General features: G+C 43.9%; 2 protein-coding genes across 4 annotated transcripts in view; one reads left to right on the top strand and one right to left on the bottom strand.

Annotated features, from left to right (window-relative positions):
- HARBI1 (harbinger transposase derived 1) overlaps positions 1–17,333 on the bottom strand; it is a 21,226-nt gene extending 3,893 nt beyond the window's left edge. The window contains exons 1-2 of the mRNA XM_021401429.1: positions 17,200–17,333; positions 166–3,960 (exon numbers count right to left, since the gene is read on the bottom strand). The gene's annotated coding sequence lies outside the window, so the exon portion shown is untranslated. The remainder of the gene's footprint in view (positions 1–165; positions 3,961–17,199) is intronic.
- ATG13 (autophagy related 13) overlaps positions 1–21,511 on the top strand; it is a 25,584-nt gene extending 4,073 nt beyond the window's left edge. The window contains exons 2-18 of one of the 3 annotated variants that reach the window (XM_021401427.1): positions 4,808–4,889; positions 5,570–5,650; positions 6,286–6,405; positions 6,843–6,889; positions 7,407–7,547; positions 7,991–8,031; positions 8,553–8,649; positions 9,000–9,098; positions 9,856–9,946; positions 12,234–12,332; positions 14,376–14,486; positions 15,168–15,301; positions 16,040–16,157; positions 16,845–16,922; positions 17,221–17,337; positions 17,800–17,928; positions 18,503–21,511. In XM_021401427.1, coding sequence (XP_021257102.1) covers positions 4,821–4,889; positions 5,570–5,650; positions 6,286–6,405; positions 6,843–6,889; positions 7,407–7,547; positions 7,991–8,031; positions 8,553–8,649; positions 9,000–9,098; positions 9,856–9,946; positions 12,234–12,332; positions 14,376–14,486; positions 15,168–15,301; positions 16,040–16,157; positions 16,845–16,922; positions 17,221–17,337; positions 17,800–17,928; positions 18,503–18,580 — 1,650 coding nt within the window. In that variant the 5' untranslated portion in view covers positions 4,808–4,820 and the 3' untranslated portion in view covers positions 18,581–21,511. Of the gene's footprint in view, positions 1–4,807; positions 4,890–5,569; positions 5,651–6,285; positions 6,406–6,842; positions 6,890–7,406; positions 7,548–7,990; positions 8,032–8,552; positions 8,650–8,999; positions 9,099–9,855; positions 9,947–12,233; positions 12,333–14,375; positions 14,487–15,167; positions 15,302–16,039; positions 16,158–16,844; positions 16,923–17,220; positions 17,338–17,799; positions 17,929–18,502 lie in introns of those variants that run through there. The other 2 variants (XM_021401426.1, XM_021401425.1) reach the window with 2 other exon arrangements.

The following is a 23,162-nucleotide window of genomic DNA, read 5'->3' as shown; positions in this document are numbered from 1 at the left end:
CCGGGCCGGGCCTGGCGGTGCGCGCGGCCTGCGGCTGCTCGGAGACACCGAGGGGAGCGGCCTGCGGGCGGCCCGGCTCCCTCCGCCTGCTGCCCGCTGCGTCGTCAGCGCTTCGCTGCCCGTTTCCCGTGCGGTGTGAGCGTGTTTCGTGGCGGCGGGGCTTACTGGCGGCCGCATCCTTCGTCCCTGTCTGAAGGTCCGCTGCCTCGCTGAGCTGTCGTTGGCCACGCAGACGAAGTCTGGAGCAAATCCAGATGATCGCAGGAGCGGCCTGACCTGATGAAACCGTCCTGTTTGCAAAGAGGGATAAGGCATTGCTCTCAGCCAGGCGTCCGGGAGGATCGAACAGGGTCCCCTGGGTTTCTTTGGGGTTACTCAACTTTCCTGACCATGTATGCACGCCGAGCTGCGATGTGATGATGATGCTGTGATACAGGGCGAGCAGCAACACTGCTCCAGCTACTGCACTTTGGCCTGACATGCAGTGCCGGGACGGACCTTTGTGCTGACACATCTTTAGAGCTCAGGGAAGTACAGAATGTAACTGCCGGTCAACAGGAATTACTCCATTTTGTTTCTAAGCGGGTGGAGCTGGCAGGGCTGGCTTTAGTAAGGCACTTCCTAAACTGGGAAGTCATTTATCAGTTACGAAGTTATGGTCAGCAGGAAAAAAATGAGTCTTTAGTAGTCAAAACTTAACCACAGAGTGAACTGCAGATATTCATCAGAATGTTTGTATCATATGAATCAATTTTCCTCATAGAGCCTGCTTGTCTGTTTTTTTTTTTAACTCACAGACTTTGAGGAATGAGTGTGGCACACCTCAAGTTAGCACTGTCCCCTTCTTCCTCCCTCCCCTCTCCCCAGGTTTCCAGCAGACCTGCTAAGAAGGGGAAATGGAGATTAACTTTCAGTCTAACCGTGTAGAGCTTGACTCACGTGCCTGGCCTTGGAGCTGATGTCTCCATCGTGAGCTTTTTATAGTTGCTTATTAATGCGCTCAAAATACCTGCTTGCACTGGTGCTTCTTGGTCATTGAAAGAGACCTTCTAGGAAAGTCTCCTTGGCAGCCAAGCCTATTTATCAGACACTCTATTAAAATCTTCCAGAACTTTCATGTTCGTTTTACCTGAATGATTCAACAAGAATTTTCTGGAGCTTCACACAGGATGCACTCAGAGGTTGGATTCGGGTCCTGTGTTTATGAAAGAGATCTGGAAGAACAGTGGAAGTGGGGAACCCAGTCTGGGGGCATGGTCAGATAATGGGAAAATGAGAACTGGGCTGAGAGCAGCCCACCTTAGAAAGAGGCAGGGCTTGTGCTCTTTTCAGCATTGGTGTGCCACTCAGGGATGGAAACCTCGAATAACTATATAGCGTTGATAGATAAAGGAGAGCATTATGAGTTAAAGTTGTAGCAGCCATGACGCAGAGTGAAATCTCAGTGGATGGAAGTAATGGAAGCAGCCTGTGTATGCTTTTCCCAGCATTAATGCTAATGCCTGCTGTGCGTCAGGTGTTTCGGCTCCTTTCTCATTTGTGTGTCAGACACTCACGTGTGCTGAATTCTTGGACATGAAAGCTGTACGGTAATGCAGCTGCTCACAAGTGGTGCTGTGCACCTGTTGCATGGCACGGCTACAAGTGCCTGCATGCAGCGTGGCTGCTGGCAGTGGGCATGGCACGCTGGGAGCTGTCCTTCCTCGCAGCAGTGCACAAAGGGGATGGCTCTTGCAGCCTGTTGCATCATACACATGAGGTGCCATCACCTCATGTTCACGTGCCCTTGGTGAAGGAGACTGCAACTACCAATAGAGTGTGTGAGGCACAATGGCTAGATATCTGACTGCTGGATAAGGCTCATATTCTTCTCTGCTTCACTGTATTGTAAGAAAGAGCGAGGCTTTAGCTAAAAATGCCACGTGTAGCATTTGTCTTTTGAATGTTTTTCTCAGACTTTTCTGTTTAGAGGAATGCAGAGACAAAGGTATGAATAAATAGAGCATGGAAGTGGACGTTGCAGAAGGGCAGCAACAAAGCCAAAAGCTGTGTGGCCATGGTGCTTGGTTTACCTGTGAGCAGCCTGTGTGCAAGGTTCTAGCAGCACAGTTTTTTTTTGGTTAAGAAATTCTTTGGTTGAGGGGGAATCAGTCATCTGTGGATTTCTGAGCAAGACCAAAGGTCAGTTCCTTCTGGTTGTTATTCCACGTAAAATTCGATCACATCGCCCCAGAACGGAGCATTGCTTGAGTGACTAGCGCTTAGCAAGGACCCTATTGGCATCACAAGCTGCAGGACTTAAGAGTTGGATGAGTTTGGTCAAAACAAGTTTAACGAATTTCTTTGTGTTCGGGTCAGGCAGTAGCAGCTAACCTGAGGGTACAAAGGCATTTTTTTTGTAAATAAAGTGTTTGCTATAGTTCTAGTCTTGATTCTTACCAAGAGTGATCCCAAAGGTGAGCCGTGTTCCTAAAGCCTCAGCAGGTCACACATAACCATCAGAGGATCCCTGCAAAAATGAGGAGGTGCTGCCTGCCCAGTGACAGGCCTTGGGCGTGCCAGGAGCTGAGTTCCAAGGTGATCGTTGTCCCCGAAATTACAGCTCCCTGACATGAAATGCTGCCCAATGCTTGCTACTGTACATTAGGCTCTGGTGAGTCAGCTGTTACAGCACTGGGAGCTTGAGGTGAGAGTATGAGACTCCAAATGTTTTTTGGATGTTATAGAAAGCTTGGGATCTTGCAGAAGGAATCCTAATTCAGATGGAGCAGGGCAGAACTGTAAAGCTCTCCTCCTTTGAAGCCCGAATCCACAGCATGCTTCTGAGGGCTACTCTTCTCCCCTCTGGAGTTATTTGGGTACAGAACGGTTAGAACTGATTCATTACAGTGCGCAGAGAACCGGTTTGATGCTTCATTTCCTTTCCTAACAGACCAGTGAGCCTAACATCTTTCATTAGTTTTCTAATATCTTGCAAGTCAATATCCTAATTTTTTTTCCAGTCCCATGAGGAAAATGTAGGTGCTTTATTTGACAGCTCTCCTGCACCATAAGGATATAGCGCTTCCTTGTAGCTTTCTCCTAGGGTTACAAATAAATGCTCTCTCTCTTCTCCTCTCATTAAAAGCTGTTTTGTTTTCTCTTGGATGTAAATTTCAGTTTTCTCTTCGCCGAGAAGAAGATGCACTTTTTAAATGCAGTATTTAGTTAGCCAGCTAATCCAAGTTTTGTTGTGGATCCTGGCTCCTCCTCTCTTACAGTGCTTTGCTCAGTTAAGTCAAAAGGATAATAACAGCTCACTCTTTTTTCCTTTTGTAGTGGTAAGTACTTCTATAGTAAAAGCTCAATTTTTCTACATTAGAGTGGTGCATCAATTAACCATCTGGTGCTCCAAGTACTAGCTTCCTTTTGCATCTCCCCTGCAACAGAGAAATGTGCAGTCTCTGGCTGGTGGACGTTAAGCGCAGGAAACGTTCTGAGGAGGTTAAAATACCCAAAGGATAATCTGATAGTGTATCTACAGCTTATGTTGTTAGATTTCACATCAAACCATGCCTTATAATTAAAGCAGTAGATTATGGGGAGATGCAGCATGGATGTAGCTGAGGAACTTTCCACCAGTGTAGATGCCCAGCTTTCTTTTTAGAGTCATTCAGAAAGCAGCACTCTAGAAAGTGCTCTGTAAGTTGCGGTACTCTTGTGTAGCAGCACGACTTAAAATAGACGTTTACTTCTGTTGATGGGGCTGTTTTGAATAGAAGCCGTGGATGTGCAGAGTCATTAATGATTATCTGATGTTCTGTGGGTGGCTGGGGTTGCTGGCCCCTCTCAGGGCTGCAGTTCCACCTCTGCTGAAGGTTGAGCGCCGAGTGCTCCCGCTCGCTCAGAAGTGCAGCGCTGCTGCGAGGGGCTGTGTGCCCCGTACATGTGATGTCTGACGAGCTGCTTCAGGGTGATTAGCTGTCTCAGAACAAAAACAGCAACAGGAATTAAGAATGAATTAATACTTTGAAGGCTTATGAGTAAAAAGCATTGATTAAAACTGCTCATTAAGGCAGTCCTCCCCATGGTCTCTCTATGATTATTAACCTACATGCGAAGAAACTGAAAGAAAATTATCATTTCTTGCAGACCACGTGACGTGGTGTGGCAGAAATCTGATTAGTAGCTTGGCCTACCAGCTTCAGGCACCGTGCAAGCTCCATAGTGCTGCTAAAACCATTCCTAGTCTTTTGACAAGCAAGCCAGTGTAATTGGGGGAGGCTGAGTATTTGTCATCGGAGGCTTTCAAGAGAAGAACTGTGGTCCCTCCATTGGCAAAAATGCATCTTTTCAGTTGGTTGTAGGTGGATTTGCAGCCGGACAGATTTACTGCCACATTTACCTAGGAAAACAGTTTGGCTTGGTTTTGTCCCCTGTGGTGAGCTGAGAATATATTACATCTGAAGCCATATTGCTGTATCTGATGGACGGCTTGATACAGACCCCAATGTGGTGTTGGAGAGTTTTGGTGTTTTTTTTTTTTAATTAAGCTAGCAAAATTAGAGAAATTGTACTCTGTTTTAATTGTGACCTCCCTTTGTTACCTCTTTCTCAGCACGTTTTGCATTGACCAGATATATTATTCACGTGAGTTTAAACATCATGTACAACCCTCAAAGTTCTTGTTAGGACTGCGACAGGCCAAGGCTTTTGGTGCTTATTATTTCTCTTGAGGTGGCTTCTAACGGCAAAATATTTTGAAATCTTAAAATCCAAACAGAAAGCTGAAGGGAGATTTCATTCTTATGCCTGTACTGTATTTCAGATTGCCATATGCAATGGACACTGATCTCAGTTCCCAGGACAGGAAGGACCTGGACAAGTTCATCAAATTTTTTGCTCTAAAGGTAATTTTTTCTCTTGCACGTAAGTCTTTCTTTTTTTCTTGTTTAAGGAGAAAGGCATAGGATCAGTTTGAGGTACATCACGCCTCTGTCAGTGCGGGGCTCCCATCAACACATCTAACCGCCCCACATTTAGGTGGTAACTTCTGTTGGGCTCTAAACTTCCTTTTCAGCTTATCTACATTTTTATATTGCATTCAAGACCAATAATACCAGAATGTTCCTTTGAATTATGCTGACCTGTCACTATAAAATTTGGCATGGCTTGGTGCCAGCATTTTACTGCTTGGCCTTGCTAGATGATCATAGGTACTCTGACAATGGATTTTTAATGTGTTAGAAGTGTACAGATTCACTTCTGTTCGTGTCCAGGTTCAGGATGTGGTTATAAAATTTTGATTCAGTAGTATGGAAAACTGTGCGATTCCTGATCAGAAAATGGAGTTAGTCATTTCATGCTATTACAAAGACAGGTTAGCTTAAAAGCATTTTCTATCTGAAATATGTTTGCCTGTTATATATAATAATTTAAGATGATTATACCTGACGATTAGCATAGCAAACTGCTTCCCTGCATTCTGGTGAGCCCTTTTGTTTTTCACTTGGAGTTTGTTGTTAGCTTCTGAGCTGAGGGCTCTGCTGATCTCCTGAGCCCAACGTGAACCATGTCCTTTCTGTTTCAGACGGTACAAGTAATTGTCCAGGCCCGACTCGGAGAGAAAATCTGTACCCGATCGTCATCCTCCCCAACAGGCTCCGACTGGGTAAAGCTGTGTTTTGTAAAGCAGCTCCATAAACTCTCTGTTTTTGTTTATTTTTGGTGTTGAGAACACAGTACAGTTCTTATAGTGTTGTGCAGCCCGTAATAACTATTCATATAATAGCTACTAGATTCAATTATGTTGACTGGCCTTTTTTTTCTTGTTGACACGCAGCATGTCACTCAGGGCTTTTGAAGGGCTGATTAGAGGAGAGATAAACGATACCTCTCAGCAGCTCCTGCCAGCTGACTGAAGCACACTGCCAGGATTTGCTGGAGAAGGGGTGATGAGTTCTTTTCTGTCACAAGTTTGCAACTCTGCAATTCAAGACTGTGTAGTAATGGGCTTTATTAAAACTGGAGACTCAAGACCCCACTCTGTGGGTGAACATATGATGCAAGTGAGAGAGAAGGAGCAAGATTTTTATGCCAGGATAAAGAAAAACATTTGAATTAGCAGTCAGTGAAATGTTTGCAAATATAAAAAGCCTAAGCCAATCTGGGAATTCTCTATTTCATAAATGTTTCAATGAACATGGACCTGGTATGTTATATATGGGCCTATGAATCTGTTACAGTGTACTACTAAGCAGTTTTTCAAAGAAATGCAAGAAGTGAACTTTCTCTTTCATTCTGCAGTTCAATTTGGCCATCAAAGATATACCAGAGGTTACTCATGAAGCAAAGAAAGCGTTGGCAGGACAGCTACCCGCTGTTGGACGGTCTATGTGCGTGGAGATTTCTCTCAAAACCTCAGAGGTGAGGACAGAGTCAAAACAGATGCTGAGTTTTTATTATTATTATTATTTTACTTTAAGCCCAGCTCACTTTCCAGAGCTTATCCTTTAGCTCAAGATAACGTGAAAGCATCTTCAATTATGAAGTTAGGCAGTGTGCTAATGAAATGTATTGTTTGCAAGTCTGGGGGCCAAACACATAGATGATGAAACAGCAAAACTTAATTTCTTAAACCATGAAATGCTTAGCTCCTCTGAGGAAGATATTCTCTCAGGTGATCAAGTTCTGCAGTGAGGTGCGACACACCTTTTTCTATTGTTGCACTGTAAGAAAGGGGGAGCCAGGAGAAACACCTTTACTGAGAGGAGTGGTTAATGCTGGTTGTTAATGAGATGTTTGTTAATGAAAAAGTTTGTCTACTGAAGTGAGCCTTTGTTTGCCATCTTTCTCTGATCCAGGGGGATTCCATGGAGCTAGAAATTTGGTGTCTAGAAATGAATGAGAAGTAAGTGCATTCTTCCCACCACCTTAGTGTTTGCTATTTGTTTTTGCTGATGAAACTGGGCTGGCTCAGTCCACATTGATGAATGAGCACATAATTGGCTGCGTGGCTTGTGACACTTCACAGAGGTCTTCTCTTTGTCTAGTGCAGCTGTTAAGCTGTTTAATATTAGAGTCAAGAAAAGAAAATAGTAAAATTGTTCCCTCTTAATTCTTTCATTACAATTATTATACTCCCCACCGCCCCAGATATAAGAGTTCATCTGCTCATTAATTCTAAAATAAAAGTTTCTAATGCTGTAAAAATGCTACTGCCAGGTACAAAGCTGCATGGCATTTTTCAGCAAGTATATCTACAACAGGTGACTAGATTGAAGTAGGGTTCTTAGCTGAGCACTGTGATCTTATTTTGTCATTTTGGCAATAAAACTGACTTAAACAATTCACCCAGATTCATTTTGGTTAAAAATTTACTTTCTTATTAGGAACAGCGGACTAACTTTTTTGTTTGCATTCTGTAGGTGTGACAAAGAAATCAAAGTTTCATACACAGTATACAACAGACTGTCTCTACTACTGAAGTCTTTGCTTGCTATAACCAGGGTAACTCCAGCCTACAGACTCTCAAGAAAGCAAGGCCATGAATACGTGATATTGTACAGGTAAAGTGGACTGTGAAATTCCACATCCAGAATAGAATCGGCAGCAACTCTAGAATTGCATAGGGCAGCTGTAAATGTGGTAAAAAGAGATGAGCGGCAGTAAATTCAAGTGATTTGGATCTGTCTACTACTGAAAGGTGTTAGAGAACTTTGGACTGTGTATTTATTACCTTATAGCCTCATTCTGAGCTGTTGAAAGCTTAAAGAAAGATTTTTTGTTAGACTCAGCTACCTCTTTGTCTTCCTTTATATGTAGCACATCTTCCTCTGAAGTAGCTGGAAGGTTGATGTGGGCATTCTAGCCACTGTGTATGTTTTTTTTTTCCCAAAGAGGAAAAGTGCTTCCAACTGTTGAACTCGCAAAATTAAATAGAGAATGTGGATACGAACAGCATTATGTCCCCACTGGACCTAATAGCTTTTCCTTTTTTCTTTTCCTGCAGGATATATTTCGGTGAAGTGCAACTGAGCGGCTTGGGAGAAGGTATGGTTAGGCAGTACACAGAAACTAGAGCGGAACTATTTTCCATATTGGTGAGCTATTTGTTACTATTCCCGAGTGCCACAAACACAGTAAAACCTGAGGTTTACACAGTATTTTTACGTGGCTCAGTGAAGAGTCGTGTCATAAAGTGACAGGTGTAATGTGATGCTTTGGCAAAATCTAGAGTGATTGCCAGTTTGACCCAGAATTGAAGTAAGAATATGGAGGTCCAGTTGTTAGGAGCAGGACCAGTAAAGGCGATCGACTCAGGCACAAGAAGCACTTCAGCATAGTATTTCAAACCAAGATAGAAAGTAACACCAGGAGCTTGTAGATAAAGCATCCCACCAAGGCAACCTAGCGCTGCTTTGTTACAGATTCTCTGTGCATATTTGGAGTTCAGATTGCAAGGGATAATGGAAACACTATAGAAATAAGACCACAGAATAAAACAGTAACGAAAATAAATAATCAGATTCTGTGTAATCAGTAGAACTGATAATCATTTTTCAACTTTATAGGTTTCCAAACAGTTCGTGTTGGGACAGTGGGTACCCCAGTGGGCACCATCACTTTGTCTTGTGCCTACAGAATCAACCTTGCTTTCATGTCAACCAGGTGAGAAAATGAGATCCTGCCAGAAACTTTCACAGTAATGTACTATTAAACCCCTCACACTGTGAGCCCCTAAATCTTTCCCTTCTGCTTATCTTTCTTGCTGAAATTCTCCTTAATTGAGAATGTTCTCTCTAATGCTTAAGTCTTGCAGCAGATGGAGTATTTGGGTAGCCCTGAGTCAGATGCTGGAACTCCAAATTGCTAATGTGTGTGTGGAGTTGCAGAGCTGAATTGTAAAGATACTCTGGTCCCATGAGCAGACACTAGGGCTCTCTGAGGGTACCATGAACTGGGATGCAGTAAAGAGTAAAAGCAGCCTTACAATAACACCATTGCTTGTTGCCTTGCAGGCAGTTTGAGAGGACCCCTCCTATCATGGGGATTATCATTGATCACTTTGTGGACCGCCCCTATCCCAGCTCTTCGCCCATGCATCCCTGCAATTACAGGTGAGGAAATGCTGAGAGAAGTCATGGGCCATGGTGAAGGCATCATTATGCCCAAATACAGAGCCTTTTCCACCGACTGCATGGGAAGGGAGACTGGAGGATTAGGGTCTATCATACTGATTTAGTTGAGTAGATAAGGAAAGGCAACATTTCTCTTAGTGTCTAGAGTACTGAGAGCAGCAAGCCCCGGGATACTGCCAAATTCTTTATGGAAGCACTTGGACACAAAAGAGGTTTAACCTTGGCTGTGTCTGTGAGTTTAAAAGGATAGCACTTAATCTTGCTGTAGAACTTCCCAGAGGCATGCAGCTCCAGAGATGTCCAATGGAGAAAGGTTAAAGGTGAATTTCTCTTTGTAGATGAGAGGTTTGTCATCTCCAAAGTTCATGTGAGGCCACTCAAACTGGGACCAGTGGTAGTGTTTGACAATGGTTCTGTGAACGCCAAAGCTAGTAGCATTGGCTGGTGTAAGAAAATCTTTCTTAGGTATAATAAATAAATAAAAATCATAGAGGGAAATGTTTCTATCTGGAGGTAGAAGAGAAGCCCTGAGGATAATCCTGGGCAAAATTAACGTTTCTGTACCCTCTTTTCCTTAGTTCTGCCAAGTAGATTATGAGAGCCTTTCCAAATTCTCCTTTCAGCTCCACCCAAATACTCTCAGCCTCCTTGCAGCATTTGTCCCAGTGTGTTTTGCTATTTGTTCGTTACGTGGAATATTTCCAGTTGAGATGTTTTTGTTTTCTTGCTACTTTAGAGCTGGTGAGGACAATGGTGCAGTATACCCCTCAGTAGAAGATTCCCAAGAAGTGTGTACTACATCATTCTCCACCTCTCCTCCATCTCAGGTAGGAGAAAACAAGCTCTTTTTATTCCTCAGTAGAACTGTTAGCGTAGTGTGTGTACTTCTACATCAACTGCTGTGCAAACATGCAACCTCCTGACACTAATTAAAATCTGTAAGCTTCTTATTCAGATGGTTGTACTCTGGGTAAAACCTCATTAGATACTGATTTCAACAAGATGCCAGAGGACTAGAAAGACTGAAAAAACAGACGCTGGAAAACGACAGCAGTGTACTAGGTACATACATGTACTGATACTGCAAAAAGAGGAGTTCAAGAGATCAACGTCAGGCAGTGTAAGTAGCAGTAACAGGCTGACACAGAGAAAGAAGTACTGAAATATCAGGAAAACGTATATGGCACAGTCATATTTTCTAGGCTGCAGAATGGAAAAGTGCGAAAAAGACAAAAGCCTTATTAGTTGGACCATCTAGAGCTAGTTGGGGGAGCAGGAGTAAGTATCAGCGAAGGAATGGGTCATTATATTGAAGTAGGGAATTAATTTAATTCTCTATACTTCTACCTACCCGTGCAAATGTTATTTAAGCTTCAATTTTAATAAGACAAATGCCTTGTGAACCTTGCAAAACAGCAACTCAAATTTATCCCTTTCTACTGTCCATATGTATCCAACTCCACAATTACATACTTTGAAGACTGTTCACCTATAGCTTTAAATATTCAAGAACATTCTTTGCTGTCCAGCCAAGCAGATGACTCTACTGCATTTTAAAGACAGTCTAAAAACTCTGTAAATCTCTTTTGCTCTGGATGTAAAAACACGGAAAGAAATGTAATTGCAATGCCATTCCAAACTGAAAGAATTTGCTATGGCACTTTCTGCTGCTTCTGAGGAATTAGTATGATTGGTTTAGTAGAATATGTTCTACTGAAAGAGTGAGCCAGAAATGAGCTTTTCTTAGGAAGCATTTTTGCACCAACTGGCTTTTGAGTGACAGGGCATTAGGCAACACTGAACTGATCAGCAGGCATCCACGGTAAGTCTGACAGAATAAAGATTTTCCTATTCTGAGATACGCAGCTCAGGAGGCATGTTTGTGGCTGAGTTGTATTCTGCCTGTTCACAAATGAGGTTAATGCAGTAGGGTTCACGAGGAAATTTCCACCGACTTGCCTGTGACAGTATTAAATAACAGTACAAATGCTTGTAAATACACTGGTATTTCCCCAGGGAACATGAAGTTTTGCTGTCACTGAGGGGAAAAAGCTTTATGAAACCAGATGAACCTTGAGGATTCATATCAATCACGAGCCTACATTCTTGCTTTTTACGTGGCTCATAGCTGCTGTTTGCTTATTTATAAACAACTGCCAGTCTTCTTTAGAACAGTTAGAATTGGCTGTGTGACAGATTGGTTTCTTTCTCCATCTTTTTATTTACAACTTAATGCTTAGGAGAACAGACCATCCAAAGCTATGCCTGCCTTCCAGCTAGAAATGAGGCCTAGCCTGCGTGATACAAGGCAGTGAATGTTAACTTCTTCCCGTCAGCTTGTATAGCATACCCATTGTGTGTTTCTGAAGTACCCCAAATGTAGGGTAAAATCTGGCCTCGGGTAATATCCCGAAATGAAGCTCTTGTAAAACCATGCTAGCGGGAGCATAACTGGTATAAGGTATGTGACTGAACCAGATTTGGGTTACCCTTTTTGCATTAGCACTCTCTAAGACAGCATTTGCTTCTGGAGTGTCAGTTTTGGTGAAGGAGCTCTCTCTTCCCATCGGTATGCTTGAATCTCCCCTTAGTCTGGTCCCTCCTTAGTCTAAGGCTGCAGCACAGACATGGAGAAATACAATCCACTGTCCTTCCAAATGCTGGAAGACTCTGAGTGTGTTCATTCAGGTGGAAAGTAATTAAATTCAATGTTATTTCTACATTCCAAAAGTAAAGCTGTTTTTAACCTTTTTTTGGTAACTACTTGGCCTCGTCCTTGCTGATTGGCTGGTCACAGTTCTGTTAGCTGTGGGACAGAGTCTCTGACAGGTACTTTCTGTCGGTGTTCACCGGAGTCTTAAATATTACCTGTGTGGAATAGTTCCCTGAGACCAGAAAGCAGTCAATTCTTTATAAAATGAACATGTTTCTGGCAATATTGAAATATTCTACTCTGCGTAGGCATGGCTGCTGCAGCCAAACACACTTCGCTAGCATTCAGTTCATCCAACTCTTTATTGTTCTTCTCTGAAGTCCTTTTCTCTCTCTTTCTCTCTCCCCTTCTCTCATTCTTTCTTTTCTTTGTTTCCTCTGTGCGTCTATGTTTGTGCACAGTGTGTTTTTACTGTCACAAAGGCACATTTTCAGACCCCTCCTCCTGTGGTGACGGACACCTTGAAGGTCCCAGTGATGGGGCTGGCCTTTTCACATCAAGTGAGTTGCCAATAGAATGTGTTATACGTGGCCAGAGAGTACTGGCATGACTGAACAAATACAGGAAAGTACAAATTGACAAAGCAGAATGTTTGTTGTGCATGGGAAAGGCTGATCAACCCAAAAAGGGGGCAGGTATGTTATTTGGAAATGTAACAGTTTGCAAAAACAGCGTGCTTTAGGTATAGAATCCACCTGCAGCCTTTGTGCTGAACAGCAGTCCTGCGTGAAGCAGCCTGTAAAACTCAAAGAGGATACAGGAGAAAGAGGAGCTTTCAGCAAGGTTTTAAAAGGACTTCACTGGAGTGAGTTTAAAAAAGAAAAAAGGCACAGCGTAATATTCAGACTGGTCAGGTTGAGAAGGAGCTAGCATTCCCCACCTCTGAGGTGGGAGCCCAGCCTACAGCCGTAACACTAAGGATGCGGTGAAGAGCACAGCCTGTTGTTGGCAAAGGAGGGCTATAGGTAGCCTGACAGAGCAAAGGGACAGAGGAAACAAAAGGTGTAAAGGCAAATTGATTTTCTACCCTTAAAGAAGAAGAAAATATCTAATCTAATAGAAATACAAATAAACTTTGGTCCCACTTACACAGGAGGTCCTCCCAACTTCAGTGAATGTTATCTACCTTTGTTAGGAACCAAATCTACTTGGGTGTTTCTCTAGTAGAGATTTCAGTGAGATTTGGCTGCTTAAATGCCTTTGCAGCTGAAGGTCTCCCAAAGACAGAACAAGCGCTGTCGAAAAAACAACAGCAGCTGCAAGGATTAATTGTTAGTCAAAGACACAAGTGGCAAGGGCACAGTGCTGAATGTTTTCTCTTAACAGTCAGTGGCCCTAGAACTCGCACAGTCATTAATTAGAACTTTTCCTGAATTACTGGATTAGAACAGAAATACTGTTAATTTGAAGGAGAAAGAATAAATTCATTTCCACCTGTCTTCCAGGTTACAAGTAACACCTTATAAAGACCTGAGTTTACTCTTCTTTGTTTATATCGTACAGGTCTGTCTAAAGTCATGTTCCTCATGTTTGTGCAAGTGTCTCACAACAGTGGACAGAGAAATACCTTATATAAAAGAACATTTAGCTACTACAAAACTTTAATATCTGAGCAACACTCCCTAGAATTCCTTAAGGAATTCCTACAGGAAAATGAGCGTAAAATCTTCAAAGCAACATGAGTTCTTCAAAAAAAGTCAAGTTGTCTGGACATTTCTAGGAGAAAAATAATAATATTGTACCTGCTCTTCTTTAAAAAGAGATTGCTTTGTTCAGCTTAACTAGCCTCATGTGAATAAAAGTGCTGCTCACCATTCAGTTTCCTGCAAATTACATCAGCGTTGGCACTGCTAGGGTATCACATGCAGAGCTCTGAGAAGTGTTCCTCTTGAGGTCAAGACAGCCAAAGCAGGAAAAAGTTATTTAATGTGGTCAGATTTCTACTTAGGGTGTGTAAGGAACTTCTCCTGGGTTTCACAGCTCGCAGCACTTCATTCCTAAAGCAATCTCACAAGGGTTTGCTTCCCAGTTCTCTCTTTATCTAGCACATTTATGGGGCATTGTATTCTCTGGCAGAAGCTGCCTGAACAGACTATGAAGATCAGCTTATTTTAGCGTGCTCTGGGAGCGGGCTCAAACAGCTGATAATGCATTTGTTTTTGGGGAAGAAAAAAAAAAAACATTTCAATATTAGCTCCTTAAGCGTGCAAAACAGGCCCGTAGAGCAGAGCTTGCCTGTGACTGGATGTCAGAGGCCAGTCATACCTCTCACAGCCTCCTGTATGCGCAGGAAGCCAGTCCTGTTTATGACAAAGCACAAATTTAGTCCCCTACAATATGAACTTTTTAAAATAATAACCTTCATGAGGGACTAATGAAAATTTAGCATCCGTCTGCCAGCCTGAAACACTGTACTTTGCCTCTGACTTCTCCTGTTCCTTCTTCAGTGACTGATGATTATTCAGACTGTGGGACATTCCCCTTCCCTTCCTCTCTCCTCTCCCCTTGCCCTTTTTTTTTTTTTTTTTTCTCTTCTTTCTTAGCTTTCCAGCTCTCGTCTTTCCTATCAGCCTGCTGCCCTGGGAGTTGGATCAGCTGACATGGGGTATCCTGTACTCTTTGCTGGTGGCTTGAATGCTGCACACCCTCACCAGGTACTTGTAGAGGGTAGAAGAACAAGCATGGCTGGTATTGCAACCTTCTTGTGTCACCTCTGCACCTGAGGGAGGCCTTGAAACTAGTGCATGCATTAGTATCTTGTCTGTCAGGAATGAAAAGAATCTAGGGTAAGTACAGGGAAAGCACAAGCTGCCCAGGAGCTAAGAATTGGCTCCTCAGCATCTTTGACTGTACTGGGGTACGGTAGGGATCATGTAGAGAAGTGGCTAAAAGATGTCAAACCTGTTCGTAAAAACAAATTCATCCTATTTGCCTGTACTGATGTGCCACTGATTCCAGGCCTTGGCTGTCCTACAGAGCTGCTGCCATTGCAGCTCTCCAAGCGTGGCACTGTAACCTAGATGCAGGACACGTTGACAGACCACATTGGTGTATTTGCATCCATTTATCAGACAAAATAAGTTCTGTTCTGCTGTGTAGGACAGTTCTTCTGTGTACGACAGGCCTGAAGTGGAGAGGACTAGGAAGGGAACACGAAAGAGCTTGTACTGAGATGATCACCTGCTTGACATCACCTGCTGCCTCATAGGTGTGAGAGCCCAGTCATATGCCAAAAACCGTGACTTAGTCCCAGTATGTGGGAATCTGCTCTGTACTGCACTGTGTTGCTGACCTACTTTGGAGCTGCCCAACTTAATCGTTCCTCTCCACCTCAGTTGATCGGTCCAGGCAAAGAGGGAGGAGTTCCCCCAGCTCCTAGCCAGCCAGCACATGGCACTCAAGCTGACCAAGAGAGGATGTGCACCCCACTAGATGGAGTCCACTACTCAGCAGCTACTCCTTCTAGTAGGTACGTTGGTTTCTGATGACTCTCCACTAGTGCTAACCCATTTGGAATCATGTCAAGATAAAACTTAGCTATTGGTTTTAGCATAACTGTTGTTTTCCCTCCCCCTAAAACAGGTGGCAGTTTTATCTGACTGGGGCTTTCCCAGCGCTTTCCTGGGTACACTGTGGAAATAGTCCTCTTACCAGAAGACTCGACCTTTTTCTTTGTTTATTTTAAAGTTCCAAATACCTCTGACAGGAAAGCAAACAGGCCAGAGAAATAACTAAGAGCCATTTAGCGAACTAATCATCCTGGCTCTGGCTGTTGTGATGCATTAGACTGCTACCTCTGTAGCCAGAGTGAATGATAACATGCTGCTTCTTGACCTTGCCTCCTGAAGATCCCCTGATGACTGTATTACTGAAAAAGTAGTAGTGATGAGCAGGAACAACTCTAAACATGCACATTCTGAAGTTAAGCCCCTTTCCAAAAAAAGAAAAGGCTATTTTAGTCAGCAGCAACTTTTCATTCAACTAAGAAGTTTTGTTCCAGATTTAAGCAAAAATCTGATTCCACAAGTGTCCCACTCCCCTTTTCTGCTTACGACTGAGGAGAAAGGTGTGGTACAAAGAAAAAGATTTCTGTTTTTCTCCTTTCTAATATTGGGAGTAAACTCAGAAAAGCGAAGGAGCCTTTCAGAGCATCTTATTTGCCTGTACTGGTTATGCAACGAGTCACTAGTTTGTCTTCCTTTCCCAGTGAGGACACGGAAACAGTATCAAACAGCAGCGAAGGAAAGTGTGGCTCCCCACATGACCTTTTGGAGACCATCTTTATCCGGAAGGTGGGAGCGTTTGTCAACAAACCTATTAACCAGGTAACTAGCAGACAGCTTTCTCACAAGCATACGCTGCCTCTCCCGCTTGTTCATACAAAGAGGAAACAAAGCACCTCGATGCCAGGGCAGTCCAGGAGACTGAGGGTGTGCATTTCTGCCTGCAGCCTTTGCCTGCGGTTTTGTCAGAGGCATACTTTTCATAAAATCCTTTTAGGATGTGACAGCTGCTGAATTTGCCCCACTTTGCCAACACCCAGTCTGGGTATGGAAGACTTCATACTCCACAATGATCCCACAAAGCTGGAAGCAAGCCTCCTTTCCTTGAAAGGATGTACAGTAGGCCAGCTCATTGCAAGTAAGCAAGCATTGAGGAAGCTCAGCTAGGGCAGCTTAGAGATACGTCCAGTTGCTAGAGCTGCTTTAACTATGTTTTTAAGCCCTCTTCTAGGCCCTCTGGATGGACAAAGGGGATTTGTTTGAATGTGTAGCAGTGTGTTAACCCTTGCCTGTCTCGTATAAGATGTTGTATATGGAGCATGTGTCTGTATTAGGTCAACTGAGTACAACCTATTTTATGTCTTTTTAAATGAGGTTGTCAGCATCCTGCCAAACTGTTGATGTGATCTTAGGCAATTTTTAGTAGACCCAACAAAGACTTTCAGTAGCCTTTGCTGTGCTGGGTAAGCAGAGCCTCTTAGTGAAATTTTGTTTGCTGAATCTCCTCAGGTGACCATGGCCAACTTAGACATTCCTTTTGCTATGTTTGCTCCCAAGAATGTTGAGCTGGAAGATAACGACCCCATGGTAAGCCCCTTCCTGAGGTATAATTTGTGCCTTCTCAGCATCCCTCATGCAATATCCATGCTATTCCCTCCCTTGAGTACACTTCAGTGTTTATTTTGAGGAAAGAACTAGCTGCTTAAAACCCAGGAACTGGGGTCTTCTGTGTTGAGTCTTGGGCTCTCTTGGTACGCAAACAACACGTGAGTGCTACTGCAGCATGTGCTTATTGTCCAACCTCCTAACTGCCCACACAGCATAAAAACACGCAGACAAATGAGATTATAACATCACCACTCACCATCTTCAATTTCTTGGGCAGGTCAATCCTCCTGATTCTCCAGAGACTGAATCTCCTCTACAAGGCAGCTTACACTCGGAGGGCTCCAGTGGCAGCAGCACAGGGAACACCCACGATGACTTCGTTATGATTGATTTTGTAAGTGCCCTGATCAGCATTCTCACATAACACCTACATCTCAGGTGGGCTTCAGGTACTGGCATAATAGCAAATGACATAAAAGTTGTTTTCACTGGTGGGAAAAGACCCATGATTCACACTTGCAGCAATCCCCAAACCACAGAGGCACTGATACACAGAACCAGCAGCTACCAATTAAGTAATCCAGTTCCTACCAACACCTGGGCCGTTTGTCCTCTCTAATGCTTAAAGGAACCAGATTCCACAAAAATGCTCCTTTCCAAGAGCTCAGGCAAACAGAAATCTTGGCCTTAGTAAGGCTAAAGCTGGAGCTGTTCAGTTATTTAATCTGCACTATTAGAATAATGGTTGTAACACCAAGATGTTTACTGTTAGCAAGTAGCGTTTTTATCTGAGATTGTGACAAAAGGGAAGTGAAGGTCTCTGAATGAGAACTGACGGTAGCGTTTCTGATTCTAGAAACCAGCGTTTTCAAAAGATGACATTCTTCCAATGGACCTGGGGACGTTTTACCGTGAGTTTCAGAACCCCCCTCAACTCAGCAGCCTCTCCATTGACATAGGAGCTCAGTCCATGGCAGAGGATTTGGTATGTAACCATACAACTTCTCTTTGTGGGAATCATAACGTTATAGTACTCTCCCTATTCCTAGTTTAAAAGAATCTGAGCAAGGAGTGTCCCTTGCTAATATGTTTCAGACAAATGCAGATTTGTTTGTAGCACACCAGAGCCTCTGAAACTTTTGTGTTTATCTTCAAGCTGAAAGCTGCTACCACATGCTTGCTGTAGTTGTCATTCAAATTCCCAAAACTATTCCCTCAAATCTGATCCCTCTTCTGGTGTGTAAGGCTTATTGACAAACTAGGCCTGATCTTGCAGTCTGCACACAAGTAGAATCCTGGTGGATCTGCACAAGACCAGGCCCCGGTGCACTTATTCTTCTGCAGAACAAACACACTTCAGTCAGAGTGCCCTTCCCGGGGTCCCTTGTTGAATCCTGTCAGAGAACTTTTGGATTTTTGTGTGTGGGAAGGGGAGCCCAGAGTGGTGGAGAGGGGTTGGATTGCTTAGAAAAGGAATTCTTGCCTTACAAGGAAGCTTTAAATGCACTCTCTATCTGTTGTGAATGAGTCCTGATCTGCATCTTTCTTTGCCCCTCTAGGACTCGTTACCAGAGAAGCTGGCAGTCCATGAGAAAAATGTCAAAGAGTTTGATGCCTTTGTAGAAACCTTGCAGTGAAGCAATTTTCCAGTTTTGCTGCAGCAGTTCTTCCTCCTCGAGGCATCCTGGAGAACGATGTCAACAAATATCTGTCATCCCTGCTCTGCCTTTTGTCTTGCTTTGACCTTTTCCTTCCATCAAGTGAGCTTTCTTTGATTGCTCTTTCAACAGCAGGTACAGCTCATCTGCTGGTTTTCCTCAGCTGCTCCACTGCACAGTTCTGGACTGCTCTTCCTGTTCACATTCAGTCTTGAATTTATGACCAGTAGGTACACAGGAAGTCAGACTCCAAGGTGTGACGCTCGTTTTCTCTTCAGTCTCTGTTCTGTGTGGAGGGGCTTTGTGAAAAGTTGCCATCTTCTTCCTCCAAAGATCCTATGGTGTGAGTTCCCTCAACATAGTTTCTTGCTAACAGACATTTTTTTCCTACGGTCTTTGATCCTGATAGAGCATAGAAAGCATTGGGTCATTTCTAAGGTCTGTGAGTTCAGCAGATCAGACTCAGCTCTAAGTCCAGGACATCCATTCCGCAGAATGGGCCATTTCAGCCTGACTTCAGTGTGAGTGCCTGGAGCACAGGGAGAGACATCGGCTTTGGGACCTGTGTCACACAAATTACCTTTGTTTTTCTGCTTCTAAGGAACTGAGTCTCTACACGGTCGTTCTGTGACACCTTTTGTAACGGCTTGCTGATAAGCAGGAGTGAAACTACAGAAGCTCTTTTCCACATTTCCTTCCTGAGTGTACTGACACTCAGTTGTGTTGAGTTTACCAGTTTTGACTGTGTTGGCAAGCCTGCACGTAGCAGCCGTGATGCTGAATTCGTAGTCTCTGCTTTTGAAACGTAACTGTAAATACTAGGAATCCTATTTCTTTAGGGTTATGTAATTAGGAGTCTTAGTCTGAGATTCTTTCCTCTAACCCACGCAAACTATCCTGCTTTATGGTTAATAGATGATCTTAAGAATTGAGAAATATTTATTGCTTTTAAAGAAACCTATATTTAAAAGATGTTGTTTTCATGTAGTTGTGCGGGTCATTCTGCCTTGGATCACTGCAGACAGCATGTGTGCCATGGAACCCTGTCCAGTGAGTCTCCTTTTGCAGGAAAATATCCAAGATATTTATTTTATAAGACAGACTTGATTATTCTAATATAATACTCTGTTCTGGGGACTGTGTTTCCATTACATCCAGTCAGGGCCCACTGATAGAATGAAATGCACACATCAGCGTAGTGGAGTGGCAGGGACTTAAAAGCTGTATTCTGATAGGTATGGATGAATTTGCAGTGTTCTTCAGCCATTCAGGAGACAGCTTCTTTAAAGAAGCACATTTTTGGGAGCTTATGGTACTTTTTAATCAGCTGGCTTTCAATGAGCTGAAATTTTATTTTTGTAATGAGCTGGCTATTAGCAGTGTGACTGGCTGGCAGCACTCTGGTTGATTTGGCTTGCGTATGTCTTTTGTCTGATACAAGGACAGGAGGAGAAATGGTGACACTAAGCAGAAACTTAGATAAGGTTGGTCTTCTTGTGGTTCGTTTTCCTCCTCCCACATGTAACCAGAAATGAGCAACTGCAGGGCCCCTTACTGTCCAATACACTTTTTCTTCCCCTTCCTACAGAAGTGGTTGTGTTCCCTCTATAGCGAGGAACCATCTTCGCTTCCCTAGAGTGGTTAAGTAACCAGCCTTCAAGTCAGTGCGACGTGGCAGCTTCTTCAGCTGTGCTGCATTCTCAATTGAAAGAGATAGCAGATGACTGGGGAAGGCCATCTCCTCTCTAGAACACTAATTCTCTGCCACTGGTAGAGCAAGGAACCGAGTTCAGATTAGAGCTTATTGTAAGGTCAGAGCAATGCAGTGCTTGAACTTTACCAGCTTTCTGGTTAAGTGGTGTGCTCCATGGGAGGACAGGTGAGCTCTAAAGCTCCAGGTTATAGCTGTGTTGAAGAAGCATCCACCAGAATGTAGGCAGGTAACTCACCTGATCCAGCTTTTCTGGAGCCTCACACAGACGCTGCTTACTACTTGCAAAACAAGACACGCAGACATTTTTAAGAAGTTTCTAAATGGCTCACAGAATGATTTAAGTTACATGGGATTCAACACATTCTTGTGTACACACAGCCAGAGCCACCTTGCTTTACAGGTGGAAGGGGAATCAGAAGGGTGCAGAACCGCGAGGACTGAGAATGTCACCCGGCTCTCATCGCTGCTCACAGGTTGGTCTCTACCGCCCTGCAGGAAGTAGCAACCGCCCCTCTGTGAGCTGTCACCTTCCCCTTAGCTTACAGCCAGTGCGTGGGAAAGTTGTACCATCTGAGCTGCCGAGCAGCAGAGATGGGGTAAAGTGCTGGTTCGCACTGTATTCAGGGAAGAAGACTAGAATAGGTTGAACTTCATCTAGCCAGCGCTCCTGCTGTCCTCTGGGCGCACTGAAAAGCTGTGGATGGAGTTGGCAGAAAGCATGCCCTTTTTGCTAATCCTGCCCAGAAGGTCCCCCAAGCCAATACTTGTGCTCATGCGTTATTACAGCTCCCACATCTTGTAGAGCAGAACTTCAGCGTGGCAGTTCTTTTCTGTAGAAGGCTGGAAATTAGCCTATGTAAGCTGCTGGTGTTGAGCTGGATGACCATAGCAATAAAGAGATTCTCTAGGGCTGAGTTATGTGCCTCTTTTCTGGACATTCCTCAGCTTCAACACGTCAATGCTCGGCTTCAGGAAAGATCTAGGTGCTGCTGTAGCCTACTACAGATTGTGTTACGGGGGCTGCTTATTTTAGCAGACGTCTGCTCGAGTCTGTGCTAAGGACAGCATGTGTATAGCTGCTGCTTTACAGATATTTTGGGTGAAGGAAAAGGCTCCTAAATTGTATTGTTTTGGAAATAGTCTCCACTGTACTTCAAGTATTCGAAGGATTTCCAATAAAACTTTTATGTAAGCAATGGACGGCCACACTGCTCCATTACGCGCTTTTCTCCTCCTCTGCTAACAGGTTTGGGACGGTCCCAACCTCTCAGTCTCTCCCCCAGGAAACTGGATGGGCAGAGCTGCCTGCCTCTGCCAGGCTTTGCGAGTGCAGTGCACCGCTGTGTTACAGTTAGAGTAGTCAGCCAGGGCGTATACGGTTGCTTAAACTTAACCCCAGATAATGCAGGACGCCGTGTAAGGTGCTGACATCTTCCCTTCAAAGGAGAAACAGTAAGATGGTAAAAATCTTGCATAAATATAGGCAGTGCCGATTCAAGCTGCAGCATAAAGGGTGTCTGGTTGTTATAAAGACAGAGGAAGAGGCAGGGAAAAAAAGGTGACTGCATATAGTGCAAGTTCCTATGAAGGGAAGTATTCCAGCTTGGGGAGCAAGGGTAACTGAGTAACGGTCTTATCAGTAACCGGTATCCCATTGCAACCTTACAGCTACTGAGCCACATACACTGTGTGTGCATGTACATGTATTTATCAGCATCGCTTCGTGCACTAAGAAAAGATGCTGCACGATGAGAGAAGCACTAACTGCCAGCAAACTCACATAAACCATCCTCGGGGATCTGGGCCTTACTGCAAGGCCCACCGGTATCTTTGCTATCACCAAGGTTATGACCGCTCACCTACTATCCAAGAGGGAGCCTACTTTACAATACTAAAAAAAAGAGAAATCTCTTCTGAATAGTGTCCCTAAAGCCACAGGGCAGCCACACGTGAAAACACACCCAGCCGTAAACGCTATTTACACTGTGTTAAACACTGTGTGGGTGGCTGCACGTAGTATACAGGTCCTGCTGGGACCCTGCTGGCACCATCAGGGACAGACCCACTGTTCCCAGACTCCTCCAGAGCAGGGCAGAGGTTACTGCAGCACAGCCCCAGCAGTGAAGAAAGGTCACTGACCAGAGCCGAGAGATGGGCATCCCGAGACTAATGACTGAGATGCTGCTGTACAGTCATCATATAAACTACACTGACCCCATTACAGTGGGTCAGCACAGTGCCAGGGGTGGAAAATCAGACTGAAGCCTGTGAATTCACAGACTATAGGCAAAAGCACCACCCACATAAACAGGCCCCACAAAAATATTAAGTAATCCCCTCAACTGTAGGTCTGAAGTACTGTGCAGTAAATGGCAGCAGGTAAATTAATAAATCAGACCTAAGGAGCATACACAAAGTACTATTTGTGAACTGATGCCAGGAACACCTCGGCCTGCATACGGCCGACAGCTTCTCACAAGCCATGCTGAATAATGCCGACATGAGGAAGAGGTACCGGTTATACTGGAAAGCTCTTAGCATGAGCCTTAAATAATACACAATCAGTAATAACAATTGAAAAGCAGGACACTGTTGTAGAAACACAAGTGTTAACTTCAGAAGCAACATATCCAGACTAGAAGGCATGCAGCCAGGGCTCCTGGTGGTGTGGTTTTAGCTCCAGTGCTCTCTGTTCTCCTCCTACTCTCATAACCAGTATTTGTTTCCCTTGTTGTTATGCTGCACTAATCACTTTGTGTGTAAAAGTCTTTCTACTAGCCAAAAAGGTTCCTAATGTAACCAGGAATTACAGTTGTTTTCCAACAGGAAAAGTTGGTTAACCATGCA

This window comes from Numida meleagris, chromosome 6 (assembly GCF_002078875.1).
Source record: "Numida meleagris isolate 19003 breed g44 Domestic line chromosome 6, NumMel1.0, whole genome shotgun sequence".
In the NCBI taxonomy this organism is placed as follows: Eukaryota; Metazoa; Chordata; class Aves; order Galliformes; family Numididae; genus Numida; species Numida meleagris.
The sequence above is the reverse complement of the archived record's forward strand: the minus strand, read 5'-3'. Positions and strand labels throughout refer to the sequence as shown.